The sequence below is a fragment of the Falco cherrug genome, chromosome 14, assembly GCF_023634085.1.
Source record: "Falco cherrug isolate bFalChe1 chromosome 14, bFalChe1.pri, whole genome shotgun sequence".
Taxonomy (NCBI): Eukaryota; Metazoa; Chordata; class Aves; order Falconiformes; family Falconidae; genus Falco; species Falco cherrug.
Genome location: NC_073710.1, coordinates 18299083 through 18318104, shown reverse-complemented (window position 1 = coordinate 18318104; position 19022 = coordinate 18299083). Strand labels below are relative to the sequence as shown.

At 40.4% G+C, this 19022-nt stretch overlaps 1 protein-coding gene across 2 annotated transcripts in view; it reads right to left on the bottom strand.

Annotated features, from left to right (window-relative positions):
- The window catches only part of CDH13 (cadherin 13), a 508729-nt gene extending 491256 nt beyond the window's left edge, over nt 1-17473 (bottom strand). For both annotated transcript variants that reach the window (XM_005432359.3, XM_027803288.2), the window contains exon 1: nt 17321-17473. In XM_005432359.3, the coding sequence (XP_005432416.1) occupies nt 17321-17365 (45 nt within the window). In that variant the 5' untranslated portion in view covers nt 17366-17473. The remainder of the gene's footprint in view (nt 1-17320) is intronic.
- Between the last annotated feature and the right edge of the window lie 1549 nt (nt 17474-19022).

Below are 19022 nucleotides of genomic sequence, written 5' to 3'. Positions count from 1 at the left end.
ATCGTTACATGGTATTTCTGGGCTCCACAGTACACTAGACCTGGAAAGGAGACCATCAACTTGGTCACGTTGAGAAGTCTGTGCAGATACACTTCTCACTGTTTCCCTCCTCAGACCATCTCAGAGTAAGACTGCAGCAATTGAAAAGAGCTACTTACATGGCAGTTTGAGCCATCCGAGAAGAATTTAATGTCTGCACCAATACTTCATTACAAGAATTGTCAACTGAGCTCAGAAGTAGGTAGATGAACATATTATTCCAATGAAGGAGAGAACTGTAGTAATTTGTTCTTTCATGCAGAAGGAGAGAAGCATTCCTAGTAGACCACCTCCACTCTTTTCTTTGATCACAGCTAACTGCAGACAGCACACAAAGGGAATAGGAACCTAATTCTTTCAACAAGTTTAAAGCATGACAGAAACATGGATCCAGCAATTGCCACATGTGCTACTGAGTTGTTTGACATTGCATCTCTAAGAACACCTACAATTTCATTTCATAATTCCCCAAGTGCCTTTGCACATTAATGCCTATCAGGATGACAAAGGAGAATGAACTTGAAACAAAGGACAGCCTGACAACTTCCTAAGTCTGTGCAAGATGGGGCTTATCCGGCAATGGTGATGAGCAGCTGAGACGACCTCTGGTGTCCATCTGTCAGGATTCACATGGATTCTCACGTGAATTATGTTTTCCAGTGCCTGATTATCCTGATTTAGAGGGCAGAGGGGAAGAGCTATAGTAAATACAGGAGGAATAAAAGAATTTATTACAAGAGAAATATTTCCTGCTTTTATTCTCAGGTTTGTAGGCACACAAACTAAATCTCGTTTGTAAGCATTTAATTGACAAGGAAAAAAAAAGTCTGAGTACACTTGAAGGAAAAAAAAAAAAAACCACCACAAAAACCCCACGCTCACTCAGATGGGAAAAGGGAAAATATTCTTTAAAAAAACCATTGATCCTAATCTTATTTTATTTCTAGTAAAGCATTGATGTCAATGATGTATTTTGGATTATTGAACAAGAACAAAATGACAACAGTCACCCTTCGGGTGAAATCATTCTGTTAACTGCAATTCCCCAAGCACACTAAAAATACATCTTCATTGTCACAACAAGAGAGCAATGTATCTTTAAGAAAGAATTAAATGCTGGCAGTTAGATGCACTGCAGAAATAGACAGATGGATTTTTTTCATTAAGATACAAACTAGTTACTGTAATTAAAGTTTTTTAATTCTAATAAATAGAAAGTATGCAAGTCACTTTCCAAGATTCTCCCCACCCCCAACAAGGCACATTGCTCTGGGTTCTCAGTACCAGGGACAATGTGTACTGATGGGTGAGTTTGGGGGTCCTGAGCTGTGATTACATCCTACTTGTTAAAGACTTCCTATAGGGCTTCACACAAGCTACTTTCCTGCTTTATGTTTTACTTTTTCCTGCTCTTAAGTGAAATTGTCATCCACCTTCTCACAGAAGTCAGGAAAATAAAAATTAGAGATATCGTAGCATACAGAAAGTGAGGTCCCTTCATTACGTAAGGTTATTCATAGCACCCAAGTTATGAAATTCTGCCTTAAAAGATACATCCACCTGGTGTTCTTAACTACTATAAAGAGCTGTAAAAGGTAATTGAGAAGAGGTACTCTGAGTATTGGTCATCTGTCCTTCCCCTGTATTTGCATTGCTCTCCAACTAAGGGCTTGGCTTCATGTAGTTTCCATGCAGCTCTATTCACAACAGGCAAGTGCCCCAACTTTAGCCAAATCAAAGAGAGACAAGCATCCAGCATCCCTTAAAAAACAGCTCATCTCTCTAGGAGGTATGTTTTTAGTTATAGCCTCAAAAGGACACAAAAGCTCATGGCTTAATTTCTTACTCTTCCTACTGAAAATAGTTCTTAGTCAGAAGGTGTTGGCATTTGGTTTTTTTCATTTATCTGTTTCTGCCACTCTAGAGCCAACATATCAAAATCCCTTCCCGATTGTTCTCCAGCAGTCCATAAAAATCTTACAGTAAATCCTGCAGCTGAAGACACACTGCTGGTACCTTGCTAGATGCACTAGACAGCAAAAAGAAATAAATGGCTAGTGTAAGAAAGAATATTAACTTAGTTCCACAGAGCATTTAGAGATTTCTTACTTTTGGTTTCACTTGGTTCATAAAGCAGTTGAAAACTTCTGAAGTTCTCTGCAAAGTGGAGTTGTTGTCCCCTGCTAGAAGACCCAGCTCTAAAGCAGTTGCTTTGGGACATATACTCAGGAACTCCAGAAACCCTGGAGACCTGACTCTGGGACAGTCTGTCAGACATTAACCTACCCCCCCTCAAAGAAAACAGAGTTGTTTCTTTATTTTAGCATACTACACACTAGAGGTTTCTCACTATTAGGTTTTAAAGCTCTTTGCAGATGGGGAAAATCAGGTAGATGGGCATGCTGATAAGATCTTAGATATCTCTGGATAGCAGGAGCTCATCTTTCTAGTCATTGTACACACACAGGACATAGCCATAGGTCCCCAGACTGATGCTGCAGCTCTGGGATCTTGACACTCCTGGTTTCCAAAGTGCTTCCTTTATGTACTGCAAGTATAATGCAGCATTGAACATGTCAGGGACTGCTCTTGGTGGCAAACAAAAGGTTAATGCTTTCTGAAGTGCAGTTACTCACAAGACCATTCTGACATTTCAGAAGTCAAGAGGAACTATTATTAGCTGTGTCTAATAATATTGCAAGTTCCCACCCATGGAATTTGTGTGCAATCCTCTATTGAATTGGCAGCCTTTGGCAGTATCACTGCCACATGATTTGAACCAGGCAGGTCTCAAAAAGCACTGCCATAGCACTGTGTAGCCAGCTCAAAAATATCTTCACTGCCCTAGGGAGATGAGTGATCCCTTCGGAATTAGTTGTTAGTGATTCATTAGTTTACAGTTCCATAAGCTTTAAAGTAGACAAAATGTATCACAACACAGCATGTAGTGCCACAGAAACGAAGGAAATCTGTTTACAGTGCTTCAACAGACACTTGAAATCAAGATGCTCAAGAAGGATGCGGCTGTTCAGAGAGAAGCAAAGCTCCAAGTGCTGTGAGCACAGTTATCCCCACTAGGGCCAACAGCCATTCCCTGTTGCCAGGGACAGGTCTGAACCCCAGGCACACTAGCCAAGCACAGAAAGGCAAGCCACAGCTCTAGGAAGGGTGCCCACACAGAAATAGGGCAAGGGACAGGGGAAGAAACAGCCCTCTTCTGCTGGGTCTGTTTGTGCATGTGCTTCGGTGCCAAGTACAGAGATCAGAAGTTACTTGTCGTTCAGATACATTCACTGCCTACATCCCCCTCAGCCACAGCTGCCTGGAAACCCTGTCAGTAAGATTGATGCTATATTTGGTAATAGGACAAGGTTGACACCAAACTCTGTATCCGAGCCAAAGGTCAGTTTTATGCATGTGGCTCTGGTGGGAACAGGCACTGCTTTACAGTTCAGATTCTTAATGAAGCAGGACAGTCTGGAGACAGAAGTAAAAAAAAAAAAAAAAAAAAAAAAAAGATCATCAAAGTTGACAGAGTTTGCTGGGCAAAGGGAAGGCCAAAGCTCAAAACTCTCCTCAACCTAAAGGACATTCAAAGCCACAGCTATTTCTTAAGCAAGCTCCCTGCCCTACTTTCCTCCGGCCAAAGCTAGGCTGTTGCACAAATAAAATGCCTTGGGCTAGAAGGAGACTACACAAAAAGGAGCATAACTTTGAAGGGACTAGTTAAAACTTTGTCTGGGAAAGACAGCAAGCTTGATACACTAGTGATGCTTATCCAGGGACTAATTAAGTATTTTACAGTAAAGAGTTACTAAATCATATAGAATACAAAGGAATCCCTTCCTTGAAGGATGCTCTTTACCTATGAAACTGCAGTCACACTTTGTCTTCCTCTCTTTTTAGGCTTCAGGAGTACTACACACCTTCCAGTCCAGCAACTCTGCTTCAGCAAGAAGCCTTGCTAATAGCACTGAACCAGAGATTGTTTGTTTTTTTTTTTTACAGGTGCCAAGGTAGTCATCAGATCAAATAGTTCACCAATTCACAACATACGTACGGAAGAAGGCAATATTAAAAGACACATTGATTGTTATTTAAGCAGATTTCTCAGGATTTTCTATTAATGAAATTCATGTAACCACAGGAGGCGACTACACAGTGAATCAGGAAATAAGAAAGTAGGATGAGAAGGGAAAAAACATTTCTCCCTCTTGCACCAGACTTGACCAGCACAACAGGCAGCAGGGTAGTGGAAATAAATCAAGAAGGTACTATTGTTTACAGTTAAGCTGCTTCAGAACCAAAAGAACATCCAGATTCCAGTGCACCAACTGCAAAGTAGTTTTAGAAATACCAAAAATAGTTGTAGCAATACCAGATCAGAGCCCTGCCCCAGGTGCCGCATAGCCTTCCCTCCCTTGCCCAAAGAGGCTTAAAAGAAAAGTTTGCCCGATCACTTCGTTCAAACCCTACCCCTAGAGCTTGGCACAGCTTTCTGTACACCACGTACACCTCTAGCTTGTAGGCTGGGACATGTACTGCATGTACTTCTCTGCTTTTCAAACAAAGGAATGTGCTCACAAGTCAGCAACAGTTTTATGAGGAAAAGCAAGGAGGATCTTCAGTTCCCATCATATTTGGATCCATATTCAGAACTACACATACTCCCCAGAAGTAGTTGTGACGTGGGGAGTGGCAGCGTAACAGGGCTGGCATGCCCCTGACTCAGCCAGGCTGCAATTTAAGAAGCCCAGCCCTTCTAGGAAGGGCTAACTCAGGGCAAGAGCAAGCCCCGCAGCAAGCCCACTGCAGCACCAACTGAACAGGGGTATTTACACCATAGAGCACCCAAGGAATTACAAGGTTTTTAAAGTTTCTCACAGCAGTATTAAGAGGCGGCTGCATCCGAGCTGACTAAGGCTGTAGTTAGCTGGGGATTTCGGCAGAAACATTCACCAGGTACCTAGGCCTTACTTCTGTATTGGTGCTACTTTTTTATTTAAAAATGAAAAAAAACCTACTGATTTAAAGTGACAGCTGCAGCAATACTTCACACTTGAAAAACTCCTGACCATCAGGCAAGTGAACCAAGACCAGCATGCCAATTATACAAGCACAGCTTATCAAACAGTAAAGATTTTGGGATGCAGCAGACCTGAACTACAGGCCAACATATGAACTTGAAAAAAATAACCTAAATTTACTTGCACCTTTACTCCAGCATCAGGCCAATGCACAGATGCTGTCCTGAGAAAAGCAGATATAAAACAGTGGATCTCAGGCCCAGAAGCCTCTGTGCTACCCAGGCTCCCAAAGCAGAAACAAGAATGCTAGTTTGCTGGCAGTCATTACACATGTGCAAGGAAAAACTGCAAAGTAACTATTTCCCTATTTTTGTTTTCTTCTCAAGGTTTTGAAAGGTCAAACGTATTTGCACTCCACTGTGTTCTCTTTATCAGCGCTTAAACTCAGGCACTGCCAGCTGAATCACAAGTGGTGCAAACACCCCAGAAAAACAGTGTCAGAAGGAGATCCATTGTACAAAATGGTACACTCCATTGTCAGGGGAGGGTTGTTTCTACTTTAGACATGGAAGGACCTACAGAAGACTAACAGCTAGTTTGCAAATGTGTCTGAAGTTCTTTTCCCTTTAATATCTGCTTTTCAGCTGGCCTCTAAGGGATGTCAGTGAATACGAGAAAGGGGATACATCTATGAAACCATATATTAACAAAAGTGGTAGGGAAAGGGTTATCATAATATATGACAAAGCTTTGGAGCATCTATGTCTCATAACAGCTGCCCCACAATACTCATTTCAGCAAGACATTGCCCAGCTTTTCCTAGTATCTAGCTTGATTCTTATGTATTGCTAGAAAGCCAGAATTCTCCTCTCCTCCCAGGTTGTCTGGGATTTCATTTTCCTTTCCATTTTCTCTGGGATATACTCACTTCCACCAGTAGGCAGCTAAAAAGTATGCTTGTGTTACACTGAGGACATGTGGGAAACCACCTTTTGATATGCATAAAACAGTTTCAGACAGTTAAAGTAGTGACAAGCCAACAGTTCCAAAATAAATTGCAACGTGCTCTCCTGCAATGAAGCTGGTTTGGCCTCACACCCTATATCCAGTCAGTTCTCTCCTTTTTTATTCCCTCCCCAGACAACTAGTGACTTAAAACCTAGGCGATACCTTCCTCTATTTCAGCTGTTCAGTAACAAGTTTCCTCAAAGCATCAGTAGAATGGATTTAATGATCACAAACACAGCAATATCAAAGCAGCAGACAGGGATAAATATTGCCCATGAAGACGTAAAGTAATGATAACAAATAAGTCCCACCAAGACATATAATGTAGAAGAGAAGAGTTCTGTGGCTGGACAGCTAATGAATGCTGGAAACAGATACAGTTTTACAAAGGATTAACTTTCCTGCCTCTCTTAAACCAACATGCTGACACACAGAAATGTGCGTAGAACAGATTAAAGTACTGCTGTTTCCAGATGCCAACTTCAGATCCAGATAGGAACAAGAACTCTGGATATGGGTGTCAGCCTAAACTATCAGTTAAGGCTGCATGTAAATGAAGATATGGAAATCAAGCGGGATCAGACTAGATGCTGCACTCCATTCCTATATACACCTGTTAACTCTATTGCAAATACAAAAGGCTGCTTTCTAAATCCTAAAAGCTGCAAGATGTTACAGGTTTGAATACAGGGGGGGTGTTTCCCCTTCCATTTTTGCATGGTTAGGTTTGATCTTCTTTCTTGTATTCCTCAGTAAGCCAAAGAAACAGACAAGAAATTCAGCAGCTATGTTGGCATATTTATTATCAAACAACTATCCCAGTACTTTAGACTCTAAGAGATCACCAATTTAAAACCATTAACGGGGTAGCTAAATTAAATTATCTTTTCCATGCGCACAGATAGAACTAGACTGCTGTGAGGGACTGAGGCAGAAAGGAGTAGGGCAATATGAATATACCAAGAAATGCACGAGATCCAGGCCAGACCTAAGAATGCAACAAATTGTAACTAATTCAGCTAATACAGTAAGCGACTATTAAACACTGCACTAACTCCAGGCAATCTGCAGATTCCCAGTGAAAATAAGGAGTCACTTTCCTTTAGCATTTGACATAGGTCCTGGTTAAGTGTGTCTGGTTTTCCTCATGCTGCAAGAAAAATCCCCATCACCTTGTCATCTATCACAAAAGAAAAACCTCTATAAGCACCAATAACAGGGATGGAGTTTCCAAAAGGGCCTGTTGAAGACCATCTAAAGTAAGTTAATATTAGCAAAAAAGCATTCATCCTTTCTCCCAACACTAGAAGTTCTGGAAGAAAGTTTGAGTAGAAAAACTAGGAGCACTCAGACTATTCAAATTTTTTTGAACAGATGAAGTGGAACAGACAAAAAGTAATTTGAAGAAGGAAATTACAGGAATGCTGATGCCTCCAGTCAGCCTGGAGGTAAGGCAAGGAGAACCACTCATGCTGTGCATGATTGCTTTTGCTTCCTTTATATCCCAGCTAAACTCCACAGACTGAGCATGCAGAAATCAGTCAGGAACAAGTTGGAAAAATTATTTTGTTCAGGTTCAACACGAGTTTATAGCAGTCAAGCAAGTCTGTTTCTATTTTAGCCAAACTCCTTCGGCTACCCATAATCAACATTTAACTCCCATGCACAGCAAGAAACAGGTTCTGTGCTTGTGTGCCTGACTCATGAGGGAACAAAAGCTTTGAAAATTGCATTCCTGGTAGGCAACTGTAAGAAGATTGAATCCTCATTTCAGGAGGACATAACCATACAGGAAGAGGCAGCTGTTCCGCGGAGTCAGAGGTTAGCTTTCAATAATCCATACAAGCCCACAGAGCCACGTGTTTCAGGCTTGTAACAAATGTTCCATCCACATGTAATAGTCCCCTCAAGGAATTCAAACATTTACATGCGTCTCACTAAGAATGGCACTTTAGGACAGCACCAGCACACCTCTGGAAGGTAGGCATAGGAGGGGAACAGCGATGACCATGCAGCTCACCCTCCATGAGGAGCCCAAGCATTCGGTAGCTCTGCCTCCTCCCATCTGAGGAAAGGCAGGAATATGGGAACCTTTATCTGAAAACAGGCAGTAGGAGGAAATATTCTTCCATTGAGACTATGTCTCACGTTGCAGTGGAATCCAGCACCTCCCCCCTACCCAAGTAATGGAAGCATAGTTTGTTGCTTATTATCTGCCTCCGTCTTCTATCCCAAATTGTTTTGGTCTCAGATGTTGTGAGTATATATAGCACCGCCAGCCTCATCCTCCTCTGCTCCCACTGATCACTTTACCAGCAGCCATCAGACAAACACCCGTTATAAGCAAGTACGCTCCATCTTCCTTATGCCTAGAAGAACTCTGTGCAGTTACCAGCTAAACATTTTCTCTTCTTAGTTTCTGTTATATGCAAAATACTAGCTGTATAGAGATAGGCAGTTCTTTGGCAAATCATAACTAATTATATTCTTGAAAGTTGAAAAGCATTATTAAAATAGTACTACATACACCAATTTCTGATTGGCCTAAAGACTATATTTATTCTGGGCTCCCTCCAATCAGAATTAATCTTTCTATAGTACGATGAACTGTCACTACTGAATCAACACCAGCAGCAAAAGTGACAGCAGCCTACATCATTACTCAACTAAGATAACAGAATGAAAGTCATTGAAACAGGCAGATGTTGGAGGCTGTCTCCCATTTCAGAATAATGTTCCTGTCGTAACTCAGCACTTATTTTAGGGTAGCAAGGATAAATTCATTACCATTTGCAGGGTGCTCAGATATAATAGTGATAGAAGCCACGTAAGCCTCCCAATACGTACATAGTAGAAATGCACATGGCATTGATACTAACCATCCTTCACCTAGATAATGCAAAGCAGGGCAACGCAATCAATCCCTGTCTGCTGGAGACCTGCTCCCACATTACTGTGAGCAACAGTTTTGCTGTTGCAAACTCAGAAAACTAAGTTTGAGAGATGTGCGAAACCAGAAGTCATTTCCACAAGATACAGAAGTTTCAGCATTTATTCCCAGCATCCTTACCTTATTTCCTGGTAACATGTTGTATCCAAAATCATCATCTGAAGAGTTGATTTTTTGTCAGACTGCAATAATCAATACCCTCACTACACAGAGCACCACATTTCTGCATTGATAACCAAACTGCATAGATGCAACAACTGGGGAGAATTATTGAGGGCATTTAAAACTGGAGATTGCATTCTTTACAATTTTTAAATGAGATTTTTTTTAATTGAAAGTATCAGAAGGAAAAAAAATTCCAAAAATAGAAGCAAAATTCCTGAACAGTAGTTTAAGTGGGTGCAAAAAGGTGTACATCCCATTACTGTTAGGCTTTAATGACCACCCTTATCCCACTGAACATTATCTCCTGCAACGAAATTACCACATATTAAGGAAAGGTGATCAAATAGGGGCCTAAATACTTCAGTGTTCAGGTCAGAGTTGTGTATAAGTAAACTGATGGATTATCAATATTCATAAATCAAGACTTACAGAGCTCAGAGTCCAGATAGCTCAATCAAGTCATGGATTATGAACACAAAAGACATTTTGGAAGAGAATAAAACCACTTAGCTTGACACCTATGATACAATCTTCAGGTAGCAAACTAATACAAGTGCCCAGAAATCAAAACCAATTTTTATGAATTGTGCTATTTTAATTTCATTCTCATTTATCTTTACCTGTAGATATTCATTTTGCATTTCACCTGAATAAGGATAGTAGATAATACCCATGACTTTCTGGCACTTGCAAGACCAGTTATCTTTTCTTGGGAGAAGGTCAAACTGAACACCTTTTAATTTAGCTAGTTAGATAACTGTACTGAACAGCTCAAACCTGCAGCCGAGATATCCATTCCTGCTACATAGCCCAGTTGGACTTGCTCAGCTTCCTCTGATAGAGCTCTGAAACAACAGGTTTAAAAGGGAAGGAAATTCCCATCCAATTCTAATGGCTAATTCCATCTCCTTTCATTTAGAAAGCAAAGTACCAGATGCTCTGGGTTTCCTGCTTTGTCAACTATAGCACAGCGTTATGCTCAGCTCTCACATTTTGATATAGCTGTTTGTTGTCTGATAAAACATGATTCCTCAGGGCAAAGAGAGGGCTGTCTGCAGAGAAACTTATAAAGTACACTTTATTCGGCAACAGGGGAACTCAAAGCCAGAAGTTTGTCTATGGGAAAATGCAAGATCTGGGAACACTGTTCCCAGTTTTTAACTCTGTTCCCAAGCAGTTACCAAGAGTTGGCTCAAAGTTAAAACATAACAGACACTTCAAATACCATCTTACATCAAGATAACTATAATAGGCTGGAGAAGGGGCAACTTCACATGATTTCTCCCCGCCTCCATCCTTGTATGTCTATACAAGCTATGGACCAGCCTCCCAAATAGCACATGCTGGGATAGCTCCCTACCTAGTGGATCCAGGTAGAATTTCTCCTTTTATCCAGTGACTGACTCCATGGAAAGCTGACAGCTTTTCTTTTACTCTTATGGGTTCAAAGTCCCTTATATTTGACTCCAAGACTCTTCTTTAGAGACAGTTTGCACAGAGATCCTTCTTGCAGTTTCAAGTTATGCCAAGACAATGAAAAGAAATAGATTAAGTGTCTATAAAGTAGAAGATCCAATTATCAGCATGGTATGTTGTAACATGTTTTTTGTTCCATAGCAATTCAAACAAAACTCAATATGCTAACAGTTTTGTGGACTGATTTGAAGCAGTATGAGACATTATTCTTCCTCTTTCTACCTGTGCACAGATGTATTGCTGTCCATGTGGCAGACACCCATTTAACGTATAGAATCAGTACTCCCACAGCTGTGTTTCCAGTCAAGCTTGCCAACTTTGTCCTGGGGCAAGTGAGGAGCACTCAACATAACTTAGGGGAGAAAAAGGGGCCAGTAGGCTTCAGCACACAAGTAGTGATAGCTATGAAAAGCTTACAGGTATAGGTATTTGCAAGTGAACATCTCTTATCCTAAATTCAAGCTGTACGTATACATATTTCTCTGCATACAGCCATATTAACAATACTTGACAGCTTAATGGCCTAGAACCCATGGTATTCAGCATTTTGAGTCCTTGTTACACTACTACCACAAGGTCCATCTGTCACAATTGCTCATTTGCCAAGAACTTCTTCAAACTTTCAGAAATCCACTTTCTGTCTGTACTCCTATTAACATAACCATCATACACACAAGAATTATTTGCTCTTCATTACATACCAGACTGCAAAATTCTTGGGAATTAAATATTAGCTTTCAGAAATATATACATTGACATTAGTAATAAGGAATTAAACATCAGTTGTTCACAGCAGGAGAAAGAGTTTAGACCGAAATAGATAGCTATTATTAGGTTTGGATTTTATTTTTTTTTTCAAATGGTAATTTGGGGAATAGAACCTTCAACAAATGGAGCCTGAAAAACCTTAAGCAATAAAAACTTGATCATTTCTAAAAGCTGCATATGGGTGCCCAATTTTGAGTCATGTCAAAAGCTTGAAGGCAGATGTTCAGCTTCCTAAAACCAAGGCCCATAAAGATACCAAATTAGACACCCAGACATGGACATTCATAGATATGAGAAGTTATTTAAACACCTTAATCAACTTTTCCAAGTGGTTGGAGATACCGATAACTGCCATGTGCTGAAAAGATTCACCCCACTTTTAATAGCTCGTATTTATTTTAGTCTGTTAAAGCTGTTTTAACCAGCTCCATCAAACCAAATCTTCAATTCCTTCTTTTTTCTTTAGCCAAGAATGTTAATGGTGTAAAACAGCAGAATATTGGATAACTTAGTAGTGCAAAGAGTTCCCTTCATACAAAACAGTAAGGCTGTCAGAGTTAGATTCTTCCATTTGACAGGGAATACAGTCTGCATCAGAACCCAAAGTAAAAGCAGAGGGCAAATTTCCAATACCTTTGAATAATGAAACAGTGGTTAATAAATCAAGTCTTGTTTTTCACTCCTGTTTGGCATTTAATACCCTACTGATTTGTATATACTAACATTGTGCTAGCTGCAGGACACATGAAGTGACAGAAAAATAGTCTCCCATATGGGCTGGTCCCATCCATCTGGTGATTAGGGTAGGGCACAATGCAACCATATGGACATGATCAAGAACCCACTAGTATCATCCAGAGTTAACTGGGAAGAGCTATAGCCCACTTAGCAAACTAAGGATGATAAATCCCTCTCATTCTGTTTCTCCTCCCGGTGGACACGGTATATTTGTCTTTTTTCCTGCACAGATGAAGCTTTGCTGGTTAGAATACTAGTGATACATAAAAAAAGTGAATTTAGTATGTGTACCTGACAAAGATGGAATGAAGAAATTATATCCACAAAACAAAAAAACCACTAACCTCACGTTCCTGCCTCGAGTCCCAGATGAAGCCCCCCTTCCTCCCAAAAGGTTTACACTGGCATAGGAACTCTGAAATGTGAGGCCAAAATCCTGACACACAGCACATTGGTACAACCCAGCAGCTGAAGATGTGACTCTAGTAGTGAGTGCAGAAAGAGTCTAACACTAACAGCTTTGTTTCTGGCTTGCCCTTAAGGATTAATAGGATGGGAAAAGCCTACCGATCTAACAGCGAACAGGAAGGAAGAAGGCAAAAGGCAGAACTTCACATTTTCTTGAAGGGGCACCACTGTTACTATCTGCAAAGTTCTAATAATTCCTGTTGCACTGGCCTATCGAGATACCTTTTTGAAATACTTGTTGCCTAGCTGACAAGTCACTAAGGATCAAGTCAATAACCCCAACGGATCATGGCACAAAAATATTACATGTGCTAAAATAACCTTTTTCAATCTTTGATCATCAGAAACAGAAACCAGGTCCCAACATACTACCCAAGCTACATTTTAAATTGAAAGACAGACTTTCTTAAGTGGTACACAACAATGTGTTTAGTTGTAATGCCATAACCCCAGAAGCATTTTCACAAGCAGTTTTCTCTCTTCCATTGAGACAAATCCCCCTTATTTAGCAGTAAGGGGGGTGGTCTGGTTCTGTTAAGAATAACTTTAAAAGGTTGAAGCTGTTGCCTAAAATCATACTAATTACCAGGGGCCAATCTTCCCTCCAAAGCGATACTTTGACAAATAGCACAGCATGACTGCTGGAATGGCTCTGTGTTTGGAGAGACACCATCTTTTAAGTGAGGTACGCAAGTGGAAGATCTTTTTGACTGCATAACCAAAAATGATAGCCTGTAACTGTCAGGAGTGTCAGTCAGCTCACAATATGCCTATCGGTACAAATAATTGTACATAATAATTAGCAATTGAGTTTCTCTACCATTTTTAAAGTGCTATATCTGAGTTGTAAAAAATACAAGAGATACAGAACTTTTCCTCTAGAACTCTCAAATAATAAGCAATCTTAAACAAAATAAGACCTATAGCAACATGATACAACAGGTAAATGCTTATTCAGAATTTGAGCATCATCTTTAGCATTATAACTGACTGTGTGAACAAGATTTTTCTTTTTTCATGAAGCTGATAAATTTCTTTTGCTTTTAATACATGGGTGCTGACTTTCAAGCTGTGCATGGAGCCCTCTTCTGGAGAAATTTGAAAAAAAATAAAAGCTTAAGAATGCAGCAGAATGGGCTATGCATAAGAGTTTGAGGACTAAATTAATCTGGTCACTGTAATGCTAAGCTTGTAAAAGCTATACATTTCTCCAATTGACTTAGTTGCAACCCAGTGGAACAGGACAGTTATTGTTAAAGCTATCAGAAAATACTTTTTTCTTTATCTTGTAAGCTTTACTTTATGTTGATTCATCTGCCTGCATGAAATTCATAACATATAAACACAAGCCTGTGAACAACTTTTGTTTTAACACAAATATTTGTATATATGCCTTCAAAAATAACCTTCGGAAAAAACGTAAAAAAATTCTGATAAATATAAAAATTTATGTATTTACTGCTTACTATACACTGTATAGTGAACTGTACAAGCTACCGAAGTACACCTAGTTTTTATTGTCAGCCTCAGATCAATAAAGCTGTATATTATAGCTATATTTTGTAGTTTTAGAGGTGATCCTGAATTAAAGTATTACTTGAAACACATTCCTCAGCTACTCCAACTAATGTTGATTTCCTTTTGGTGAAAACAGGACAAATAGTAGCAGCATAGGCAAAGCCATTGCCAAAAAGTTTCATTTATTTCCCACCTCTTCACTGCAATTTTTACAAACTTACTTAATGGGATGCTTTGTTGAAATGAACAAGTGATTCCCCATCCTCATCACGCCTCAAAGGGCAAGTTTGTTTCTTTTATATATATTTAACAAATGCAGTTGAATTACATGCAGACCAAGAACACAGAAAAACAAATTTACTAATTTTAGAAAAGATCTTTTAATAACAAAAAAGCCTTTTTCAGTTCATGTTCTTATGAACATAATTCCCTCAAACTTTTTCTACACTGTAAACCACTGTCATTACTTTGAAATGAAGTTATTCCTATCTTCTACTTCCACAGAAAGTATTGCATTACTAGATTGCTATTGCTTAGAGACCATTTTATCAAGATTGAGCTTTGCTGGTTCCACTAGCACTGTATTATACGAAGCATTATAGCTACTGCTAAGGGAAGAAAAAAAGAAGAAAGACGACATAAAAAACCCCCACAAGATGTGTTACAACCACTACACAGCCAGATGGCTGCATGTTTAATATGTTGTTTCTCACATTCTTCTGTTTACTTTTCCTGTCACATGAAAGTTGTGCATGTGTTGTGTCAAAGAGAAAAGCCAAACAGCATTTCAGCTATTCCCTTTTCTTTCCCTAGCATGTTATCATCTTGAGTTCATGCTTTAATCTGCCAATACTCAAGCCCCTATACCTGAAGACAGAATTATGTACACTTCCTTGTTATGGCCTAATTCATTACCTTAGACATGATCTATAAAGTAAACTTGGAGATGTGTTAAATCATCAGGTGGAAACATTGTCAGATAAAGCTACATAGGCTATTAAAGAGGGTGGGGTGCAGTTTAAGCACATAAATACAAAGCAACCTTAAAGCACCACAAGCTCAGTCCTGCAGTATACTAGAACTCCTCTCAGCTCAGCAACGCGAGAAACACTGAAGTATTACTGAAAGTTACCAATGAAGTGCAGCTGTTTTCAGAATCAGGTGTTCTGCAACTTGACAGATTTTACATAGATACTGTTGTTTTAAGAAAATGCCAGCTATGTGGTTTAACAGGCCTCAGAAGTCCATCCTCCTCCATCACACACCTACTGCTTTTCCTACAAGGGACCACTAAAGAAGATCCAAACTCAAGCTGATTAACTCAGTAGTGTACTAGAGAAAATGGCCAACAAAAGGGCTGAAAACACCAATAAAGCCAAGGAAACCACAGTCTAGATGGCAGGTCAAGCCCAAGGTAAGGGAAGACCAGCTCAGTATATCCAAAAGTTACCTTTATGCTGTCTTTGCCCTCTCCCCCCAGCCTCCCTGCTCCCTGAGCATTGCCTCCCTGGGAAGCTTTGCCAGCCCAGCTGCTTGCCCAGGCTGGATATCATCCCACTTAGACAACTTCTCCTCCCCAGAAGCCCTTCAGGTAATCCTAGCCCACCTGAGAGCCCTTCAGCCCTCCCCAGGAACAGCAGCTTGCCCACTCGTTTCAGGCAGTCTCAGGGGAGCTGCCCACTGACCAGCCCTCCTACTGAGTCCCCAGAGCCCCAGCCTGAGCTGTTAGGGAGGCCCTGCAAGAAACTCCGCACGTATCACCAGCACACACTGCTCTGCCTCCTCAAACTCATCGTTCACCAATGCATTCAAGCATCATACCTACAGCCCAAAGCAGCTGCTTTCATTTGTTACACCCCCTGCAGCAGGATAGTTATCCTGAACCCACCCAACTGCCTATGTGCTTGCTCAAACGAGTTCCCCGGCACCGAGACTCCCACTATCCCATAACTTCAGCCACCCACATTCACACTTTTACTCCTTATCAGGTTAAGCCAGGACCCAAATATCCTAGCCTTGGTCACAGCATACATGCATCTAGTTCACCCTGCTGCTTCCTACTTACACACTCTTGGTGTGTCTCCTCTCAGCAATAAAGCTCTCCCAGCAGCAATCCCTCACCATTTTTCAAAATAGGATGGTAAGGAGAAAAAGCAGACTAAATGCTTGCTCGAGATCACAGTTATACAAACACAAGTGCACAAACTCACCGTCCCAAGCACTAGTTTGACACTCTAAAACCTACCACAACCCCATAAGGGTTAACAAAACCACTTGATCACAAGTCAAAAAGAAATTAACTTTTTTCTCTACTCAGTGGCACCGGCATCCTGTGCACTGTCACTAAATGCAAGAGTTTACAGAGCTAAGACAAAGGAAGGAAGGAGGCATTTAAACTGGACAATAACAAAGGATTTTCAAACCTTTCCAGAGCTTCCAAAAAGTGAGCCCTGTAACAGCAGCAAGATGAAAAAAGAGCAAGCAGAAGGTATTGAGAAGTCAAAGCCCAGCGAGTCCCCTTGCTCTGACAGACAGCAGCAGCAGGGCTTTAGCAGCTCCGTGTTTTTAAGGCTGGGTGTTTTTTCCTCAGCTTTCTGGCAGAGGGGGATCTATTACATTTAATAAGAGAAAGGCTACATAGCAAGTCACTAACAGAGTATTATACATCTATCAAGAGAGTATGGGGAAGGGAACCTTTTGCAAGGTCTGTTTTTATTTTTCCTCCATATTCCCCCCCCCCCTTTTTTTTTTACCAAAAAAAAAGAGCAATAAATAATGTGAGCTGCCTATAACCGGCTATAAGCCTGCTCCCCAGCAAAAGGCACAGAGGAAAGAGGCAAATCAAAGTTGCAGCATTTGATACGACAGAAAATATTGCTGCTGCAGCTGCAACCGAGACACTTGAAAGATTCCCTCTACCACCCTTCCTGAAGGAAAAAAAATGCCATATATCACACAGCAAATTTGTTGTAATTGTAAATCAAAGAACTAGGAGATTCCACATTCCTAGCAACTGGCTTATAGCAGAGATCTTGCATCTTTCAACAGTAATTCAAGCAACATAATTACTCAAAAATCAGACCTGAATCACAAATACTTTCAAATCCAAATGCACAAGAGAATGAAGATGAAAGAAAGCAAGGAAAACACACACATTTCTTACCTGGGACAGCAGGAAGGACAGAGTAAGTTGAGTTTTGTGCTGCATTTTGCCAGACTAGAAGGTACCAGAGGCTTTTTCATTCATGCACTCGGCTGCACTGAGCATATTTTCACTGTGAAACAGCCTTTGAGAAGAGACTCTGCCTTGAGAGCCAGCCAACTTCCCAAATAGATCAGCAGCATCATCACTAAAGCATTGGATAGACTCTGATGACCAGAACCAATGGCTTTACAAGGATGATTTCTTCACAAAGCATCCCCATTTTGCATCACACATATTGGGCAAGCACCTCTCACAAACACAGCACCTTTAGAAAGGGTTTTGCTTTGGTGTATTTGTGTTTAGTTTCAGTCTAACGAATTATGCCTTACAGATCTCAATAGTATTTTCTCTTTTAGAGAATGGAATTGCACAGAGAGAAATAAAAGCAACTCTAAGCACCGCTGCAAAGAGATTGTCTTTATTAAAATGTTAATAAGGTATGCTTTGTTTTCAATAAATCAAAAAAATGACCACTGCAGTTTTAGTTACTTCCAAGCCTTAGAAGAAGAACACAGTGAAATTTCTCAGTGCAGCAGAAATACAGATTATATTTTGTGTTTTCCCCTCAATCTCACAAATCACAACGAAGACAGATCCATTCCAGCCTGCAGAAAAAAATCCATCATAAGGCAATAGATTTTATTAACTGCTCAGGTAATGGCAGAACTGGCTTTTGATTCAATGAACTTGAATCTAGGGCAAAGTTTCAAAGGTGCATGCCCTTCAATTACAAAAAACTTTCCCTGCTTGAAAGAGAAGACCTAATATCTCAGGAACCTGCTTTCTCTGGATTGATTGTGTTGTAACCCAGCAAGTAAAACCAGGCAGATGGACCAAAGATTACGAATGAATCTTCTGTCTGCATTTCCAGCTCCACCTCTCTTGCCACTTCCAATTACCACAGCAGTCCAGTCCTTTTTTGACTTGTCTTCTTGCAGTCACCAGAGTTACATAGCAGCACCCTTCCCCCATTTTCAGTAGGGTCAAAGGCCGCCTCAGCTCTGACAACTGATGATTTTCCCTTACTTGCTCATCCAGCAGAGCCAGCTGCCACCACTTTTTGCTCTTCCCCACCACAGGTAGCTGCTGCACCAGTGGAGATGAGCAGAAACATGGGGAGGGGAAGGCAGGTAGGCAGATAGGAAGGGATAGGCATTCAAAGAAGCTACCAATTACTTTGAGTTCTTCAGCATCAGCAGGAGCTTCCTGCTGTGAATAGTGTTGTATGATAGCTTCCCCAGCTGCTGCTGATCTACAGCTCACACCTTCCTTTACTTACACACTGGACTGAAACCAAGGGAAAACAGTGTCCTTCCAACTCTAACCCCTCATGTGTGGCAACAACTCTGCTCCAGTACTTTCATCAAACATGAGTATAAATTAATACTCTAGATAGATCAGAATTCAAACCAAACTCAGCAGGAACTACCAGTAGCAATTATAAGGCTCTATATAGAATATTATATATCTATATATAAAATGTTTACCACTTAGACATAAAAAAGCAGGTAGGTTGCTTTCTTTTCCATCCTTTTTTTTTTTTTTCCAGGCAGAATGCCAGCATGACAGAGAAAAAAATAAATAAAACAGAAACAAAACAAAAAAAGACAACTTCAAGCTTTTTTTGATTAAGAATAACTGAGTGACCATTTTCCATTGC